Below are 17,172 nucleotides of genomic sequence, written 5' to 3' on the forward strand. Positions count from 1 at the left end.
ACTTGCTAAGGGTTAGAAATGAAAAAGTGCTTGGTTAGGGTTAGAAAAGAATCGTGGTTAGGACTAAGAAATACCGCTCTGTCATCAATAGATGTCATTTTCACATCTCTCATGCAGTTTGCTCTCAAGACCAATTGAATGCAATTCTAAATCATTACTGCCTTCATAAACAAACAACCCATAGGTTAGTTTTTAAGAGGACAGTCACTATCAGCACAGTGACATGCTCAGTTGAGTAATGCTATGTTTACAGCTCGACTTGACCTTTGAATGTCACCATCCATATCCCGGAATACATACACGGGAGATAACTGGAGTCACAGGCCAAAGTATGTCGGAAACTGCTACCCAGTGAACTGTATGGGAAAAAGTTCAAGACATTCTGCACCTTGTAATTTTCTCTGTGTCAGATCATTGTGCATCTAAGTAACTGATTTCACTGCACAGATGTCATCTTTAAGTTACCTGAATGGCGATTTTGTGAAATGATGATGTGATTATAAGAAGATTTTATTAGAGCAGAGCGACAGTCTAGAAATGCTTTAAGCACCTGCACACTTGTCCTTTGTCCCCACAGCCATAAGACTTTTTAGCAGTGACTGCTAACATGTTCTTCTCAAATTTATTTATTTATTTATTTATAATTTTTGTTTTTGTTCTGATACGCAATCATTGAAAATATTAGAATTGAGCTACATGACAGTTTGAATGTCCCCCACGGGGGATAACCAAAGTATTTTCTGTCCTATTCTAAAATGACATGTAATCTTTTTGGGCTGATGTTCTGTCACAATTTCTGATACTTTTCAGCCGTCTGACTAAAGAAACCAAAAAACATGTGAATGAGAGCAGCTTTATTTGGAATTTGTCTGTATTAAAATACACTCATGCTTTACTAACATACCCAAAAAGATGCAAAAAGTTGGAACTTTTGGAGTGTGTACAGAGCGCCTCGGCCCATTTAGAAATAGAATAGAATAGAAATAGAAATGATATAAATAAATAAATAGAATTTAAATAGAACTGATTTAACTGCTTTAAGTAGAAATTATATAAATAAAAATTGAATAGAAAGTCTAGTTGAGCGTATACATGCAGAGTGATTTGAACTCCAGCCTGGGTGTTATAGCCTGGTTTTGAGAAGTTTGTTCGTTTATGATTTTGGTTGAAATAACATTTTTTTTAATCTGTTATAAAAAGGCATTTTGGTCAGACTAATGCAATAACTTGTTTTGTGTAATGTAAGCGTGCTTTATGAGACCCAAAAATGAAAGCATTACTGTTTTAATTTAGCAACTTAAAAGAATCAGTTTTTCATGGTATGTTTCATTTGAGTTTGGAGGAACCTCATCAACCCTAACAGCAGTATCCAAATTGTCCAGAGAGAGATAATGATGCAGTAATAACACAGTTTATTATCACTTCAGGTTGTCTCTGAGTAGATTGCCTCTGTGTTCATATGCACAAAGTATTGTGTTGTGGTGAAGCGACGGTGCTAATAGAGCAGAATCTTGTCTGTTCTGTCAGATATCCAGTTGTAGCTAAATAAGGTCAACTGGGATGTGACCCCATTCCCAGCTTAGACATCTGACTTCCAAGTAAACGGAAAGCTCCAGTAGACCCTCTGCACATCTGTCCTTAAACCCCAATTTAATTTACATCAGCTGTTTAAAAAATTCAAAATTAAATTGGAGATCATTCTCATTAGTCTAAGACGCTTGCCTTTTGAAACTTTTACTGTGTAGAAATAAATAAAAAAATTGCTTTTTTTTTTTTTTTTTAAAGTATCCCATTGTTTCAGAGATACGACTGAATCTGAAATATCTTTAAAGCCTGTGCTCTTTGCTTCAACACCTGGAGGAGGCTTGAAAGGACTGCTGTGCCATGTTATGGTTCCTAAGCTAAGCTAATTGTTGTTTGTTGGTGCTGGTTTGCTTAGTCAGTCTCGTATGATTTTTGTCTAAACAACTGTTACATTTATAAAGACTCCAGCTTTGATAAAGTATACCAATCTTTTAAACAGTCCAATCCACCTCTGTCTTTCATCTGCCATCACATACACACACATACTGACACTATCACATGCCAAAGTCATAGATATTTTAGCTACATCTGGACTGCTGCTGCATGCATTTCACCCACCTTCTGTCCCTGCTAAAAATAGTGCATCTGTGTTTGTTTGTAATAATCTGGTCATGTGGCAGGTTTCAAAGGCAGGCGTGTGTCTTGCCTGTGAGGTATTTTAGTGCAGGCCTATGCAAAGGACAGCTGGGCGAAGGTGCCGAAAAGCTGCAGCTCATTCTCATCAGACAGATTGATAATACTAGATGTTAGAAGAACTGATTTATGGAAATGCATCGCGTCAACGGCTCGTGTCCTTCCAACCGCCGTCAAGTTTAACATCCAAAGCTGTTTCGTTTTATCTTTGCTTCTAGAACGATGATGGCTATTTTTTTTATAGTCTATCGTCTGTCTGCAAAATCGGCTTCTTTTTGTGCACGTTAAATGACACGAGACATGTTTGCTCATGTGATGCACAAACAAACACTCATAACTGTGCTGTAAATTAGCATAACGTGTACAGTGTGCACTCGTATATGAATGTGCGCGCAGTAAATGAGTCCATTAGCACCAGGAATGGCTGCCAGTGTACTAAGTGAGCATGTGTGTGTGATTTTACATTCAAGTGTCTCTTAATGATTGCCACTTGTGTAATGGCATTGTTGGTTGTTTTTTGTGTGTAAAAAGAATTGAGTGATTGCGTAAGTGTGATATTCAAGTGTGTGTACATTAGCTTGGGTGTGAGTTATTAGCCTCTGTCTGCATCTGTAGTGTGATAAATGTATAGCCAGTGTTAACTTTAGCACACACATACACTCCTGGAGTGTATCACCAGTGACTGTGCAGTATATTGACCAAGCAACCAAATGAACTCACTATGCGTGCGTGTGTGTGATTAGAGAGATTGCATGGTGTGTTTGATGGCCTGTGTGTGTGTCTGTGTTGTATTATCTCTGGCGGGGCGTGTGCAGGGGGACATGAGGCGACTGCACGCAGGAGATAAGGGTGATTCATCCGTGTTTGAACATTATGTGTGTGTGTGTGTGTGTGTGTGAGAGAGTGAGCGTGTTTGTGCTTTGGAGGCATGTGTATCCACGTTTGGTGCGTGCACGTGCAGCGACACATTAATAAATGTGGTTGCTTGCGCTCCTGTCTATGTCATGCGTGTGTTATCGGTGTGGGTGCGCACAAAGGGTTTTGTGAGGCTTGGAGGCCTGCTGGCAGTGATTTCTCCCTGCAGGTGGTCTATAGAGCATATATAATAATTTAATAACACACAGCTTCTCTATTGTTTGCCATGAGAGTGAAGCATCCTTGTTTATTGGACTCGTCATGCTCCTAGCACGCAATTAATCCTGCACAGGCACATCTGAGTACAGACACAATATATATTTGCATGCTTGCAATCATTCCAAGGATTGCGCGCACAAAAAAAACCCTTCGTGCACAATTCTACATGTAGACATTAAACGTTGAGAAAAGCACGTACATAGCATACATCCATGCAAGGACTGGTACCATAAGACTCATTTAAAAGACTTATGCCCACATACTAAGATGGCAGAAAGCTTTTTTCAAACAGATTAGACTTGATTAAACAAGTGGCAGAAACGTCCTAATTAAACTGAGAACTTTTTGTCTTTATTAATGAATATAAGCCTAAATAAATCTATGAAAAGGTATTTCTTCTAAGATGGAATCCAGCGGCGTCAATTCAGCCAAAGCTAAGGTATGGCAAGGTCACTATAGTCACATGACTACAGTATCAATGAATCAATAAATACACAATAATCACCACAAAAGTCTGCTATGTAGCTTATCTGTGTGCAAATGCAGTCTCACTCACATAGCCGCTAACATAACAATGGACTCGTCTCCATCTCCCTGTTAGCATTAGCATTAGCAGCGGAGGTGCTGAAGTGAACAGCCTCGTTAACAGCCTTCACTACCTGGTCCTCCTTCCTCCGCCGCTGGGGCAACATTGGACCCATCATCACCTGCCCTTTTTTTTTTGGTGATAAATATTAAAGTTTTCTGCTTTCTTTTCATATTTTACATTATTAGCAAACAACAAATCCCGCTAATAACATCAGCTTTGACCTCCAGGCTCCGTCATCTCGTGGGAGGGAGGGGGGGCTGGGAGATACCACATTTCAAAAGGGAAGATGATACTTAAATCAATTGATTGTGTTGTTCAGAATTTCATTTGTAGTTCATCTATTTGTATTAAATAATAAAATAATCAGTACTAATTGACACAGAGTAATTCCATAAATTATTTTTGTTTTTAAAGAAAAAAAGAAAAACGAACATTTAAATTTTCCACTGGAGCCAAGGTGTGGCAGCTGCCATACCTTGCCATACCCAATTGACGCCCATGATGGAATCGAGTCATTAGCCCTTTGCAGACACGCTCTTTCCTTTAGTCTGGTGGCCACTAAACGTGTCACCATCATGTGCGAATCACCCCTGCTGCTTTTTGTAACATTTTAAAACGTAACGTAACTTGATCGGACCGAGTAACATAACGCTTTCAACACAACACAAGCCTGAACTGCTGCAGTCACATTTGTGGGCAGACACCCGCTGCAAAGGTGACTTATTGTGACAAGCTTATCTGTTCAGAAGAATGGACCAGTCGCGTTATTTAACAAAATGTAACAGCTCTGTTTGAAATTCCAATACGTAGCTGCAGCACGGAGTCATTTTTCTTTTCTTTTCTGCTACTGACAGAAAACTGTTTGAAACTTTTGCTCTGTCTGATTATATATCAAAATTCTCAAACGTTCCCATCTACTATCTTTTTATTTAACACAATGTTCCATTTTAGTTTGCTTGATGTGATTTTTTTATTTTTTTATTTTATGCTCGAGCGGCAAGCTGTTTTAAGAAATCTGGGACGCTTTGAGGACTAACAGAATTTTGAGTGTTGGTGCAGCTTTCCAGCGTAGACGTTCCAAGACGGTATCCTCAAGTGAAGTAAACATCCCGATAGCAACTTACAGTATAACACTGGCTGTCAGCAAGCTCAAACATTGAGAAAAGTTAGATTTTTGTCTGCTTCCATAAAACATTGCTTTGTTTTTATGACAATGTGGCTCTTTCAGTCACTTTCACAGGCATATCTGAATGAAGGGTGAGGAACATTAACATAAAAGGGACCAGTGCGTGAATGGCTGAATACTGTTGATTTTAAAAGACTGATGAAGCCATTAATGTAACGTGTCTCATGTGCAAAAAGAGCTTCTGTTTGACTAAACTGTCAGCCAGTGTTCCCTGTCATAGTTTGAGATGATCGTTCCCAACATTAGGTATTGGGACGGGTCACCCCTCCAAGAGATGATTTTGAATTGGGAAGCTGTGTTGTGCTCAAATGGCAAATGAATAGAAAAGACAAAAAAACACCTCAAGTTTTATCACACCCCATCTCAAGAAGTGTTTGTCCTTAAATCCTCAGTGAAGTAAAGTGAAGATCGATTAATAACATTTAGCCAAAACGGACAAAAGCTTCTGAAAGCTGAGTTAGAAAATGTAGTTGCGAATACAAGAGCATAAAAGAGAAGATCTAATATAGTAATAGTCAGTCTTGTGATATCGTAGCACAGCGGCTGTCAGCCTGTATGGTGCCAAGAGATACTTAAACAAAACAACACTTTGAGCTTGTGCCAGTAAGCTATATTATTATCTTCAATCCAACTAATTGCCAGGCCAAACAACAACACATATGCACACACAAGCTTCAACAATCACTCATCATAAGGGAATTTAAGTGTAGTGTGCCATCGCTTGTTGTCATGACAACCAGGCACTGAATTTTGGCTTGGGAGCTGTCACAAAGTGTAGGAGGGTTGTTTTTTTTTTTGTTTTTTTTTCAGAGGCATGCTGGTTGGAAACGGTTTTAACAGTTTCTGCCTGTAGTGAAATCCAGCATCGGGTTTGTCGGGGCAGTCGCCTTCATTGGCATTAGTTGTTAACACACTTCCTTGTACTTTACGAGTGTGTGTGACATTTGTGGTCAACACGTCATTTCCAATTCATCTCATTTATACTTTGGGACTCTATGTGCAGGCGACATGACACTCGCAGGACTGCAGAGGAGCATCCCAGTGGTTTTATCCTCACTCCATTAGCATTGCATATCCTCTGTAGGTCTTTTTATCTTTAAGACCATTGGGGCTGTGTGTGAGAGAGAGTGAGCTTTGCGAGCATGTGTCTCTGTTTGTGTGTGTGTGTGTGTGTGTGTGTGTGTGTGTGTGTGTGTGTGTGTGCCGTCAGCTAGCAGGAATGCATGGGTACCGCCAAAGCTAAGATGGCTGCCAAGCGCTAAGATGGCTGCCAGGATTCCACAGAGCGACAGCGCGTGAGAGAAAGAGAATCAGAGACACGACGAGTGTGAGAGAAAATGAGGGAGAAGGACCTGAAGATGGACTCTGACTCCTGCAGAATGAGGGATGAGTGCTGTGAGAGAAAAGGAACTCTGTGCATGTGTTTTTTCTGCCTGATCTGTTTGGCCCAAACCGAAGAGGTGTCTCTTTTTGTTTTCCTGGTTTTGGCAGTGGGCAGAGCGGGTACAGCAGCTTGCTGGGCTGGCACATAGTGCTTCACTGCCACCCAAGATTAGGGCTCTGATTTGGCCTCAGAAGAAGTTGAGATTGTGGGGCCTAGTGCTGGCTGCAAGGCCACGTCCTGGTAAAAGAGACTTGCCCCGAGGCGCCCTTAAACACTTAAGCACTGTAGGGTAATTGGCCTAAATAGTATATGTGATACAACCATAAAACTCAGCAAGGCTGCATTACACATCTGAAGAAGAATGGCAGCCAGCGGGCCAAACTAAACTAGCTGAAGTAGGCAGCTCTCTGTTTGCCTGCCTGCCCCTATAGACGTTGAGGTAAAGTCACACAGGAGATAATATCCAAATAATGCCTAGAACATAAAAGTGCGCTCTTTTACAAGTCAGCAGCGGCGAAGCTGAGCTTTCTTGGGAACACTTTACCCAACTTGAGATGTCAAAGGCACTTAGTGAAACCGTGTGTGCGCCAGAGAAGAAAGTTCATCTCCATCTCAACTTTCAAGTCAACAATGAGGAAGCTGAGGTTTCTAGACAACAGTTTAGCCAATATACGTGTGTGTGTGTGTGTGTGTGTGTGTGTGTGTGTGTGTGTGTGTGCGAGTAATTTAAAGGAAAGCCTTGTGAGAAGTGGCTCTATGGAAGTAAATGCACAGTCAGGCATGCCTAGAACCCCAAACTGTATACTTTCTTTTACAATTTCCCCTCAACTTCCTTGTAAACATTAAAGGGTATGAGGTTTCTATCACCCTCTCCAACCTTCACAAGGCCTTAGCTAACAGTCTGTGTATATATGTCATCTGCTTGAGTCCTTTAAAAAGAAGAATACAGTGTCGTAAAAGTGCAGCAAAAACAATTCTAAAAAATGAGTCTCACTGAGACTAGTTCCAGGAGTGAAAACCCGCCGTTTTAACTTTAAACTAAGATTGAACCAAGGTGGACATGTGCTCCTATCTTTACTCTCAGCCCGATGTCTGTCTCTCCTCTTATGGAAAGAATGAAAGAAGGCGCCATTTTCAAGTTCGCAAAGAGCTGACCTGCCCCCTCACCTTGGGTGTTGTCCAGACATCTGTCCACCTGACTAACTGTCCGTCTCTTCTGTTTTTCTCCTTCTTTCTCTTTCAGAACAATCAGGACAATCAGACAATTCAAACCAGCAAGGAGACACAGACGTCAAGCCCCCGCCAAATGGTAAGCTCGCAGTATGTCCTTCTGTACTTCTTCACACTCATTATGCACTCGTGCACCTGCATGCATAAAATGACATACCTGTGCATATATGCATTCACATCTGTTCAGATGCTGAAACTCATTCATGTGTATGCACACTTCCCCAACACACAGACTTCTTTGTGTGTTAGCGCGTTTGGGCAGATTTGGGTCTAGGTTTATTATGGTAAGGAGACTTGATGGTACTGTAGCGTGGGGGCTGTGCTTGGATTGTGGCGGGCCACTCATAAATCACACTGACGTTATTGGAAGATGGGAACCACATGGCCGCTGCCGAGCCGAGTGCTGACTTCATGCGTTGTCCCCGCTGTGGTTAACCCCGGGCCAGGATGGAGCGAAGGAGCGGGAGATGTAGAATGGGAGGTAAATGGGGGTAAGGGGGAGAGTGAAAAGAAAATTAGGGGTGAGGGGGTGAAGAGAAGAAGGAGGAGAGGGATGATGGACAGTGAGTAGTGACGGATTAAACGGAGAGAGGGGAGGAGGCAAGGGGGAGGCGTGTAGATTTAAAATTGACTCAACTGTAATGCACACACCATGTAGGGCTGTTAGGTATTTATTCTATGCTACCTACAGTATGTGTATGTAACCAGGACAGCACATAGTGCTTTAAGATCTCTTACAAGGAAGACTCTGGCAACGTATCAATTTCAATATATTGAAATTGTCATCATTTGAACAAAGTGTCACATTCAGATATAAGATAGTTAAAACCAACTTGGGCTAAGTTAACATTTTCAAATTGTTCCTGCATTACCTCCTACAGCCCCAATTCCAAATATTTTTTGGAATGCTGTGTCAAATGTAAATAAACCTCAAAAAACAATATTTGATTCACAATAGAACAGAAAACAAAGACCTTTCATTGTTGGGACAGGGGCATGCTGATGGGATAGATGCAGTATGAGGTTTAGCATTGTCTTGATAAGGCTAGGCCTTACCTAAAAAAACGTTTTTTATTTATTACTTTCTAAGTGGCTCAAAGATTTTCGGCCGTGTCCCTTGCGCACACGAAGGTGTTCAAATTCTCTGGATCTTTGAATTTTCCATCATCTACAGTATATAATATTGTCCAAAGTCTTAACAATTTTATGTTGAAGAACATTATTCTGAAGGTTCCTCCATTCTTGCACCACAACTTGTGGACACAGTTTTTTTTTTCAGATTACTGAACCACTGCCCAACTTTACTTCTGAGAGACTCTGCCTCACTGAGGTGCTTTTTTTTCTACCCAATGATGTTACTGACCTATTGTCAATCAACCTAATTAACTGTGACATGTTCCCTCAGCTGTTTCTTGTACTGCGGCTATCAAATTGAAGATGGGCTTTTTCATGAAATAGGAAAAAGTCTTACTTTCAAGGTTTGATATGTTTTCAGTTATGGCTTCATGCAATATGGAGAATGTAGTGTTATTGCAATATCAACATGCGCAAAATCATAGGCATAGGACAGGCACAGGTTTATTCCAATTAAATGCAATTGCATTCCAATTAGAAAAAAATCTAATCTTTCATTTGTTCAACAACTAACTAGCATGCACAGGTGCAGAAGCCCTTTTTTTTTTTTAAGTGTTAGTTACTACAAGTTTTATTGTTATCTTAGTATTCAACAGTGATATGGCGAATTGCATATCTTCCTAATATCATGCAGCCCTATTTTCTATGTTTTATTGTAAATAAAACATTGAATTATGGAATTGGCATTTTATTGCATTCCATTTTTATTTACATTTTATACAACGTCTCCACAACTTTTTTCAGAATCTGGACTGTATTTTGGCTTTGGTTTATCCATAAGAATATGGCCTATTGGCCTATATGACCTATTCACATATCCAGTCAAATTGAGTTGATATTTCAATTCAAACTCAACAGAATTTTCCCTGTTTGGTTTTAATAAGATATTATTCTATTCACTTCAGTACTCACATGGCTCATCGCTTATTTTAACTGTCCATTTTCGTCATGAATAAGTATTAGTTTCCGTCAGTGTTGAAATTTTCGATTTAGGCAGGACTGGACACGGATTTCTCAGAAAAACTGCAACAATCGATATCCCCAAGTTCCCAAAGGACTAAAAAGTGTCATTAACTGGAAGGGTGATGCAACACATCAGTAAACAGGCCTCTTGCACAACCTTTTGTGTGTCACTGTCATCAAACTTTAGATTTGTTTAAGTTTTCTAAAAGCTATGGAGACACAGAAAATGATTTTGTTATACTTGTGTATGTGTTGAATAAAATTTCAAACAAACCTTTGTTCCCCGCACTGCGGTGTTTCTACATTAATGCATGAGAGACAAACCAAAGCCTGCCTTCAGAGCAGGCCTCCTGTGTTTTTTTTTTAGAGGCCTCCAACATTATATATCGCGCCTCTGTTTTGATTTGTGTGTCCATGGTTTATACATAAGGATCCCAGTGCATCATACATTATGTAGCTGTCTTTGTAGGGATTGTAATATTGTTGGACCTGATTGGTTGTCTATGTTAGAATGTCAGCAGTCAGAAAAATGAACCTCCAAAACCAAAGGCCTGTTATATCTTATAGAAAACACATGGCTGCCCTGGATGACACCGACCAGCAGTGTGTGAAGCCTTTCCATACATCTGTTTTTCAGCTCGCTCTCTGTGTCTGTGTGTGTACCAAGTGTGTCCTCTCATATGTTTGTGAAATGTAGTGCATGTTTTGGGACATGCACCGACCATGCAGTCCTTACTCACACACTCTTTTTTTTTTTCTTCTCTTTTCTGTTCTTTACCCAGGCCACTTGAGTTTCCAGGACTGCTTCGTGACTTCAGGGGTGTGGAACGTAGCCGAGTTGGTCCGCGTGTCGCAGAGTGAGTCATTGCTGTAATTTGAAATGTCAATCACTGTCACTGCCTCATTGTTGCTTTGTTGTAACGTTGAAATGGTAAATGGTCTGCATTCATTAACCAAACACCACTGGATACATTCTTTTACGTGAAAAGAGGACGCACGTGCAGGAGTTTTAACCTGTGTATCCAAGTTAAGACGGTTCTATGGCTATCCACGGATTACGTTGCTGTGCTGTGCCCAGCTGAGTGTTCGCTGTTCATTTATCTGGCGCTTCCAAGCAGTCCTGATCCTTACTGTGCCAACCTGACTACGGTTCCAATTACTACAGTAGCTTCAGTCTTTGCTGTGCAATGCTTAGTTGATGCAGTTCAGAGGAAATGGGTTTCTCCTTTGGTGTCTTGGTTGAATTAGCCCTCAACACTAGCTTACTGTGTTGTTTGGCTGTTAAAGGTAGCTGGCAGCCTTTGCGTTTGGCTGCCGGCGCTGAAACTTTTCTGCTCCATTAGTGTTGTATATGTGGCTACCGAGGAGCCTCCAGCAGATGGTTCTTCAAAACCACTGTAAGATATATTCTGTTTGCCTGACCTGTACACACCACACGATGAAAGGGGAAAGATGGCCTTTATGGTAAGAGAGCTGAACTTTTCTCATCACGCTGTGCGAGTCCAAGGCGAAGTAAATGAAAGATGAGCAACGTGGAAGAATCGGGGGGGATATCTTTGATTGTGGCTAAAAAACCGAGGTCTGAGATGGTACAGTATTAGTGGTTTAAACTAAGAAGCAAATCTGATTGGGGTTGTGGCATCAAGTGCCTTATTTTATTTATGACAGGCAATCACCATGCAAAGAGGGACGTAAACTCAAACAGGATGATGGGATATCTTTACTTACTTTTATCTGTGTCAGCTGGTATTAATATATGATGTTGTAGTCATCATATATTGGCTTGCAGTCAACTTGTACAACGGCTAAATTTGCAAAATGTGGAGCTGTCCAGTGACGGAGTTAATGGATGGGTCCTGAAGGTTTCGCTGGCCAGTCGGCGGTGTATCAAGAGTGATATATTGTCTTGGTAACCGGAAGGGGCTGAAGGAAAGATGCCAATCGTAAGTTTCTTAACGTGACTTTGATTTGGAGCCATGAATTTGTGCGAGTCCTATTTGAGAGATTTTGAGAAATTTTACAAGATATTTGAACATTTTACTAAAAATTGGTCATCTTCCGGGGACCTTGACGATGTAACTGTGACATCCCGAGAGAATGATCATCTTAAATTAAACTACGGTGTGACAGTGTTAGACGTTTTGTGTAGTTCGTCTACGTGACGCATCTCTGCGTTTGAAATCCTCAGCTCCAGTGGCCACAGCGACAGGCCCCAACTTCTCTCTGGCAGACCTGGACAGCCCTGGCTATTACAACATCAACCAGGTGACCCTGGGACGGCGCTCCATCACCTCCACCCCTTCCACCAGGTACACACATGTCAAACACTCCTATAACTGGCATATTCTGTACTAATATTCCTCATTTCTTAACCTCTTTGATGTATTCGTTATGCTTAGCTTGCTCTTCTTTCTGATTGTGGTCTTTCTTTCTCCCTTTTTCCTTCCCCATCACTAATCCTTCTCATTCCCAATCATTTTCCCACCAATCTGTTTGTGTCTTTGGTGTCTGTTTTTCCCCCTTACTCCCTCTCTCCTCCTCTCCTGCTCATCTTACGCTGCAGGACTGAAATGGAGCTTTATGCAAGTCTCCCACGGAGGTAGTTACACTTTCTGCTGAATATTTCCCCTGATACTAATGTAACACAGGCCCCTGCACGACACTCGAACAAAAGCCACACACGCATGTTGTCGCACAAATACACAGGCGCTGTACGTTCACAACCGCCATTATTTTTATTGGTCACAGATGTAAGACGCTATAAGAATTTGCAAACTCGCACAACAATGCGTTCCAGCATCACCCAGAACTGGGTTTGTAGCGTGAGGCTGCTTTGGGCCACTACAGACACAGCGTGCTAAAAGAATTCTAGTCTAATTCTTGTCTTACTGACTCCAGTTGCGTTGCTTTGTCCCCTCTGGCTGTAACTTAATATGAAAACAAAACACGGAACAGAACCTTGACTTTTTGAATTTTTATTAACTCTTGATTTTTTACGCAGTAATGCCTGACTCATGCCTGACTCCAGGGGAAATAAGCACCACAAATGTCCCACAAATGATAAGTGTACATATGTGAGAGTCCCACATACCAATTAGTAAGTTTGTTTCACAAACCCATTCTCTGGGTTTCACAAACTTTAACAAAATACAAAAATACAGATCAGGTTGTTCGCAAAATCCAGAAATCTTTTGATTCCTTCCTCTTTCCTTGGTCAGAAATTTGAATAAAAACTCTTTCTTTTTTCCTCAGCTCCAACAAGCGCAAGTCCATTGACGACAGCGAGATGGAGAGCCCGGTAGATGATGTCTTCTACTCAGGCCGTTCCCCTGCGGCCGGCAGCAGCTCTCAGTCCAGCGGTTGGCCAAATGATGTGGATGCAGGTACTCCCGCTTCAACTGCCCCATTATATTCTGCACGCAAATGCCTCTCCAGGAGCTGGGCTGAGGTCTACATCAATCTGGGAACAAAAATTTGACTGATTTGTCTTTGAAAGTCCCACTAATACCACTCCACTAAGACTCCATAGGATCCCAATGGCTTCTCATTTGATTTTAAGTCCCTCCAGTCACTATGAAGTCCAGAGTAGTTTTCTTTGGCCTTAAGGTAATAGTTTGACATTTTTGTAAATGCAGTTGGCACCACTTTCGTTTATCTGTGTTAAATATGAAGTGAGCACTGAGTGGTTAGCTTAGCTTAAAGGTTGTAAACAGGGGGAAATGATGGTCCTAGTTTTGTCCATCAGTCCCAAATTCACCTGAAAAATCAACATGACAGATTTTCTTTGCCAGCTACCATCACGCCCTGAAGTTTTCCTACAAATAGTTTAGTTGGATATAGCCAGTACCTCCCAGGCTGCTTCCTGTATAACTGCTGTGCAAAGCTAAGCTAATCGTCTTTCTCTGATCATGGCAGCTTTAGTTCAGGATCTAAGGTTATCATGTCGAGCTACCCTTGGGCAGGATCCTCATATAACAAACTCCGCAACAACGCAAATACTGTAATCGTATTTGCCAGAAATGTCAAACTTTCCTTTTGAATCTTAATTTCATACAAAACTTCAATTGAACCAGAATCCACAGCTCACCTCCCCCCAAACTCCCCCCCTCCCACTCAGCCTTGCCTCTGTGCTGCATTGACCCATCTCTTCATCACTTTACCCCCCACTCAGTCATCCCCACTCTCGCCATCTTTCATCCACAACTTCTATGTCTGTATCAAATAAGACCCCATCACACATAACAAGCCTGCCTGAGTTAAAGGGACAGCTAGTTTGTCACTGCCAGGTCACAGCATCTTTTGTCATGTGCAGCCACTTTACTCAAAATGGATAACAGCACATTTTTTTAGTTTCTCTCAGTGGCGTACAGAAAGTCTAGCTTTTATTGGGAGAGGTTTTGTTCCTTTGTCCACTGAAATATCCCACCTCTCGAGTGTAATGTAGGTTATGAGATGAAATATGATGATGATATGGAAAAAAACTCTGGACATTGTCTGTAAAATTAGATCTAAATGCCAATTGTTCAGGTTTAACATTTTATATCAGCACATCATCTCTGTTAGGATGGTAAAAAGTGGCAAAATTAATTTAATCTGAAGCTATCCGAGTACCAACTATGTAAAAGAGTGAAATTATGTGAACTAGCCCTCAAATCAAACCACAATTAAGTTGAGTCTTTTTAACAGATTTTAGTTGGTGGGGCTGTTGGAGGAACTGAATCGACTGTGGGCATCGAAGAGATGCTCCTGATTTAGAAATCCCATCTGGAAATCTCCAGGAACATCATCTTCCTGTCTCAGATTAGTACCACACCCAGCAACTTTTTATCAGAATACAGTACTAAATCCGAATTATTATTCGCTCCCTTGTTAGGAAGATTTTGAGTTGTGCTAACATGCTAGAGTTTCTGCAGCCTGCGCAAGCTATTCACTATAGTTAGTGCCATTTAAATTGTTAATTTGTAAGAGAATATTGAGATCTTTTATTTTTTATTTATGGAATTGTGTGTTTTTTAGACAAACTAGCAAAGTTGATTCCCTGGATCATAGAATAAAATATTATCATTTTAAAGGCTTATTTATAGTGCTGCTCAAAAATTAATTTTCATCACAATTAATGCATTTATGTAATGTAAAACATAAAAAGAATCATACAGTCATTTCCAAAAACATGAACAAAAAGTCTTTGAGTATTTACTCAAGTTCATGGCCGCAGCCTGTTAGCTTAGCTTAGAGCAAAGGCCAAAAGCAGGGAGAAACAGAGCTGACAGCTGGCTGTTTCACTTGTTTTCAGCCTTTGTGCCAGTCTAACCAACTGCTGGCTGCTTTATCCTTTAGAGAGGTACCAGTCCTCTCATCTGAATCATGTGATGTCACTTATTTCACAAAGGTTAGAATTGTTCTTTACCATCATTCCAGATTCCTTCTTAGTCTCACCATTCACATCTCTCTCTGTGGTCTACTTCAGTGTCACAGCCGAGCAGCCCCAGTGTAACCCCACCCATTTTCTTCCGAAACCATAACCGCTCTCTCTTTGGCTTACAGCGCTTTCAAACATCACGATGGGTATCTTCATCAAATGTATTTGCAATGTGACTTCATGTCTATCTCTTGGGTGTAGTATTTGACTGAAGGGGTTTTGTTAAATTGCCGGATTTCATGTCTGTTTATAACGACACTCCCACCTACATGCTGCTTTTTAATATTGCCAGCAGTAATGATGTAACTGTTTTATAAGCACTTTCTGCACTCTACATTATAAAATTCCCCTATTGCCCATGATTTAACCACCCCTATTTCTCTGTCTTTCTTTACACCTCTTTCTGTGTGTCTGTCTTTTTTCTCTCCTCCCCTCTTCCATTGTTAACTCTTCCCTTCTCCCCTGTTTGGCCTTTCAGTGCAGCACCATTTGGCCAGTGTGCAGGAGAGGAAGATTAAGCATGAGAGCGATGGAGTGCAGTTTCCTTACCATGGTTAGAACATTAAACATTATACTGTGTACATGTATACATGCTCTACTTCCACTCACACCACCCTCAACTTGTGTACATTTCTGTTTGTTTGCACTTCCTGTGAGCTCTCAGAGCTCCTCTGCTTTTTCCATCCGTCCTCTCTCTTCTCCTCTCCTCTCCTCTTCCTCTCCTCTCCCCTCTCTAGTGTCTTGTTCTCTGGCTATGCTGCTGCTGGGTGGGGTTGTGTTTCTACCAGATGTCTGCTGTTGTCCATTGTGGATTCACCAAAGCCTTTTGGTAGCCCAGTAGCTCCATAACATCCACTGTCTGTCTGCGTATAAGATGTTAAGAATCTGTGAAAGAAATCAGATTTGTAGCAGGATAAAGTCATCACTAGTGCATTGGAACCATCTCTGGATACTCTGTTACCAATCCATTTCCAGTCTATTGTAAATGTGTAATAATATTGTGTAACAAGTCATGTGAAAAAGATTTTATGTATCAAGGACATAATAGAAATCAATAATCTAGTGCTTACCAAGTCTTGAAATAAGGTAAATACAACCTCAGATAAACAAGAATACATGAAATATTATGCTGTTTCAATCTTTATTCAACAAAAATTAAGCCAAAATGCTGAAGTGGTGTGTGAAAAACTAAGTAACCCCATGTTTCGGTAGCCTATAGAGCAGGGAGGTCCACATCACACGTTCTCTGTTTCAACACAGCAGGGAATCATCTAAAACCTGTAGGAACTGGAGGACTGGATTTGGACATCTGTGCTGTAGAGGCACCTTTTGCTGTGTAAACTTGAAATAGTCATTTCCTTTGTCATATTGCTGTGGAGGAATTTTGGCCCATTCTTACAATGTCGCTTCGATTCATTGAGGTTTGCAGGTCTGAACTTTGACCGGACCGTTGCAACACCTTGATTCTTGATTTGCATTGTTTCCCAGATTGATGGGCAGCAACAGTTGCTTCTCTAAGATCATCGCTGATGTCTTTCCTCCTCGGCATTGCGTTAATACACACCTGGATGCTCCAGATCAGCAAACTGCCAAAAACTTCTGCTTTCATAGAGGTGCTCACACCTGCTGATGATCAGTTAATCATGTAAATTTGATCAGCGGCACCTGGCTGCTTCGTACCCTCTTAATTCCTGTGGAAGCAGTGAGGGGGTAATTAGTTTTTCACACACTGCTTCGACAAATTTCATGTGTTTTTTTACTTATCCGAGGTTGTATTTGCCTAATTTCTGTCATGTCCCGATACGTAAAACCTTAAATTCAGAGGCTCTAGGTTCATTATCATGTCCAAAATCCACATTGTTGTGACACCATATGAATGCTTTCTGAGTTGAAGGGAATTTGTCCGAAACATTCAG

At 41.0% G+C, this 17,172-nt stretch overlaps 1 protein-coding gene across 18 annotated transcripts in view; it reads left to right on the forward strand.

The window, feature by feature from the left end:
* The window catches only part of nfixb (nuclear factor I/Xb), a 155,621-nt gene that overhangs the window by 111,591 nt on the left and 26,858 nt on the right, over window positions 1–17,172 (forward strand). For 8 of the 18 annotated variants that reach the window (XM_075453594.1, XM_075453596.1, XM_075453598.1 and 5 more), the window contains 6 exons: window positions 7,754–7,819; window positions 10,620–10,694; window positions 12,026–12,146; window positions 12,401–12,436; window positions 13,090–13,220; window positions 15,735–15,809. In XM_075453594.1, the coding sequence (XP_075309709.1) occupies window positions 7,754–7,819; window positions 10,620–10,694; window positions 12,026–12,146; window positions 12,401–12,436; window positions 13,090–13,220; window positions 15,735–15,809 (504 nt within the window). The remainder of the gene's footprint in view (window positions 1–7,753; window positions 7,820–10,619; window positions 10,695–12,025; window positions 12,147–12,400; window positions 12,437–13,089; window positions 13,221–15,734; window positions 15,810–17,172) is intronic. The other 10 variants (XM_075453599.1, XM_075453606.1, XM_075453611.1 and 7 more) reach the window with 3 other exon arrangements.

This window comes from Odontesthes bonariensis, chromosome 21, assembly GCF_027942865.1.
Source record: "Odontesthes bonariensis isolate fOdoBon6 chromosome 21, fOdoBon6.hap1, whole genome shotgun sequence".
NCBI lineage: Eukaryota > Metazoa > Chordata > Actinopteri > Atheriniformes > Atherinopsidae > Odontesthes > Odontesthes bonariensis.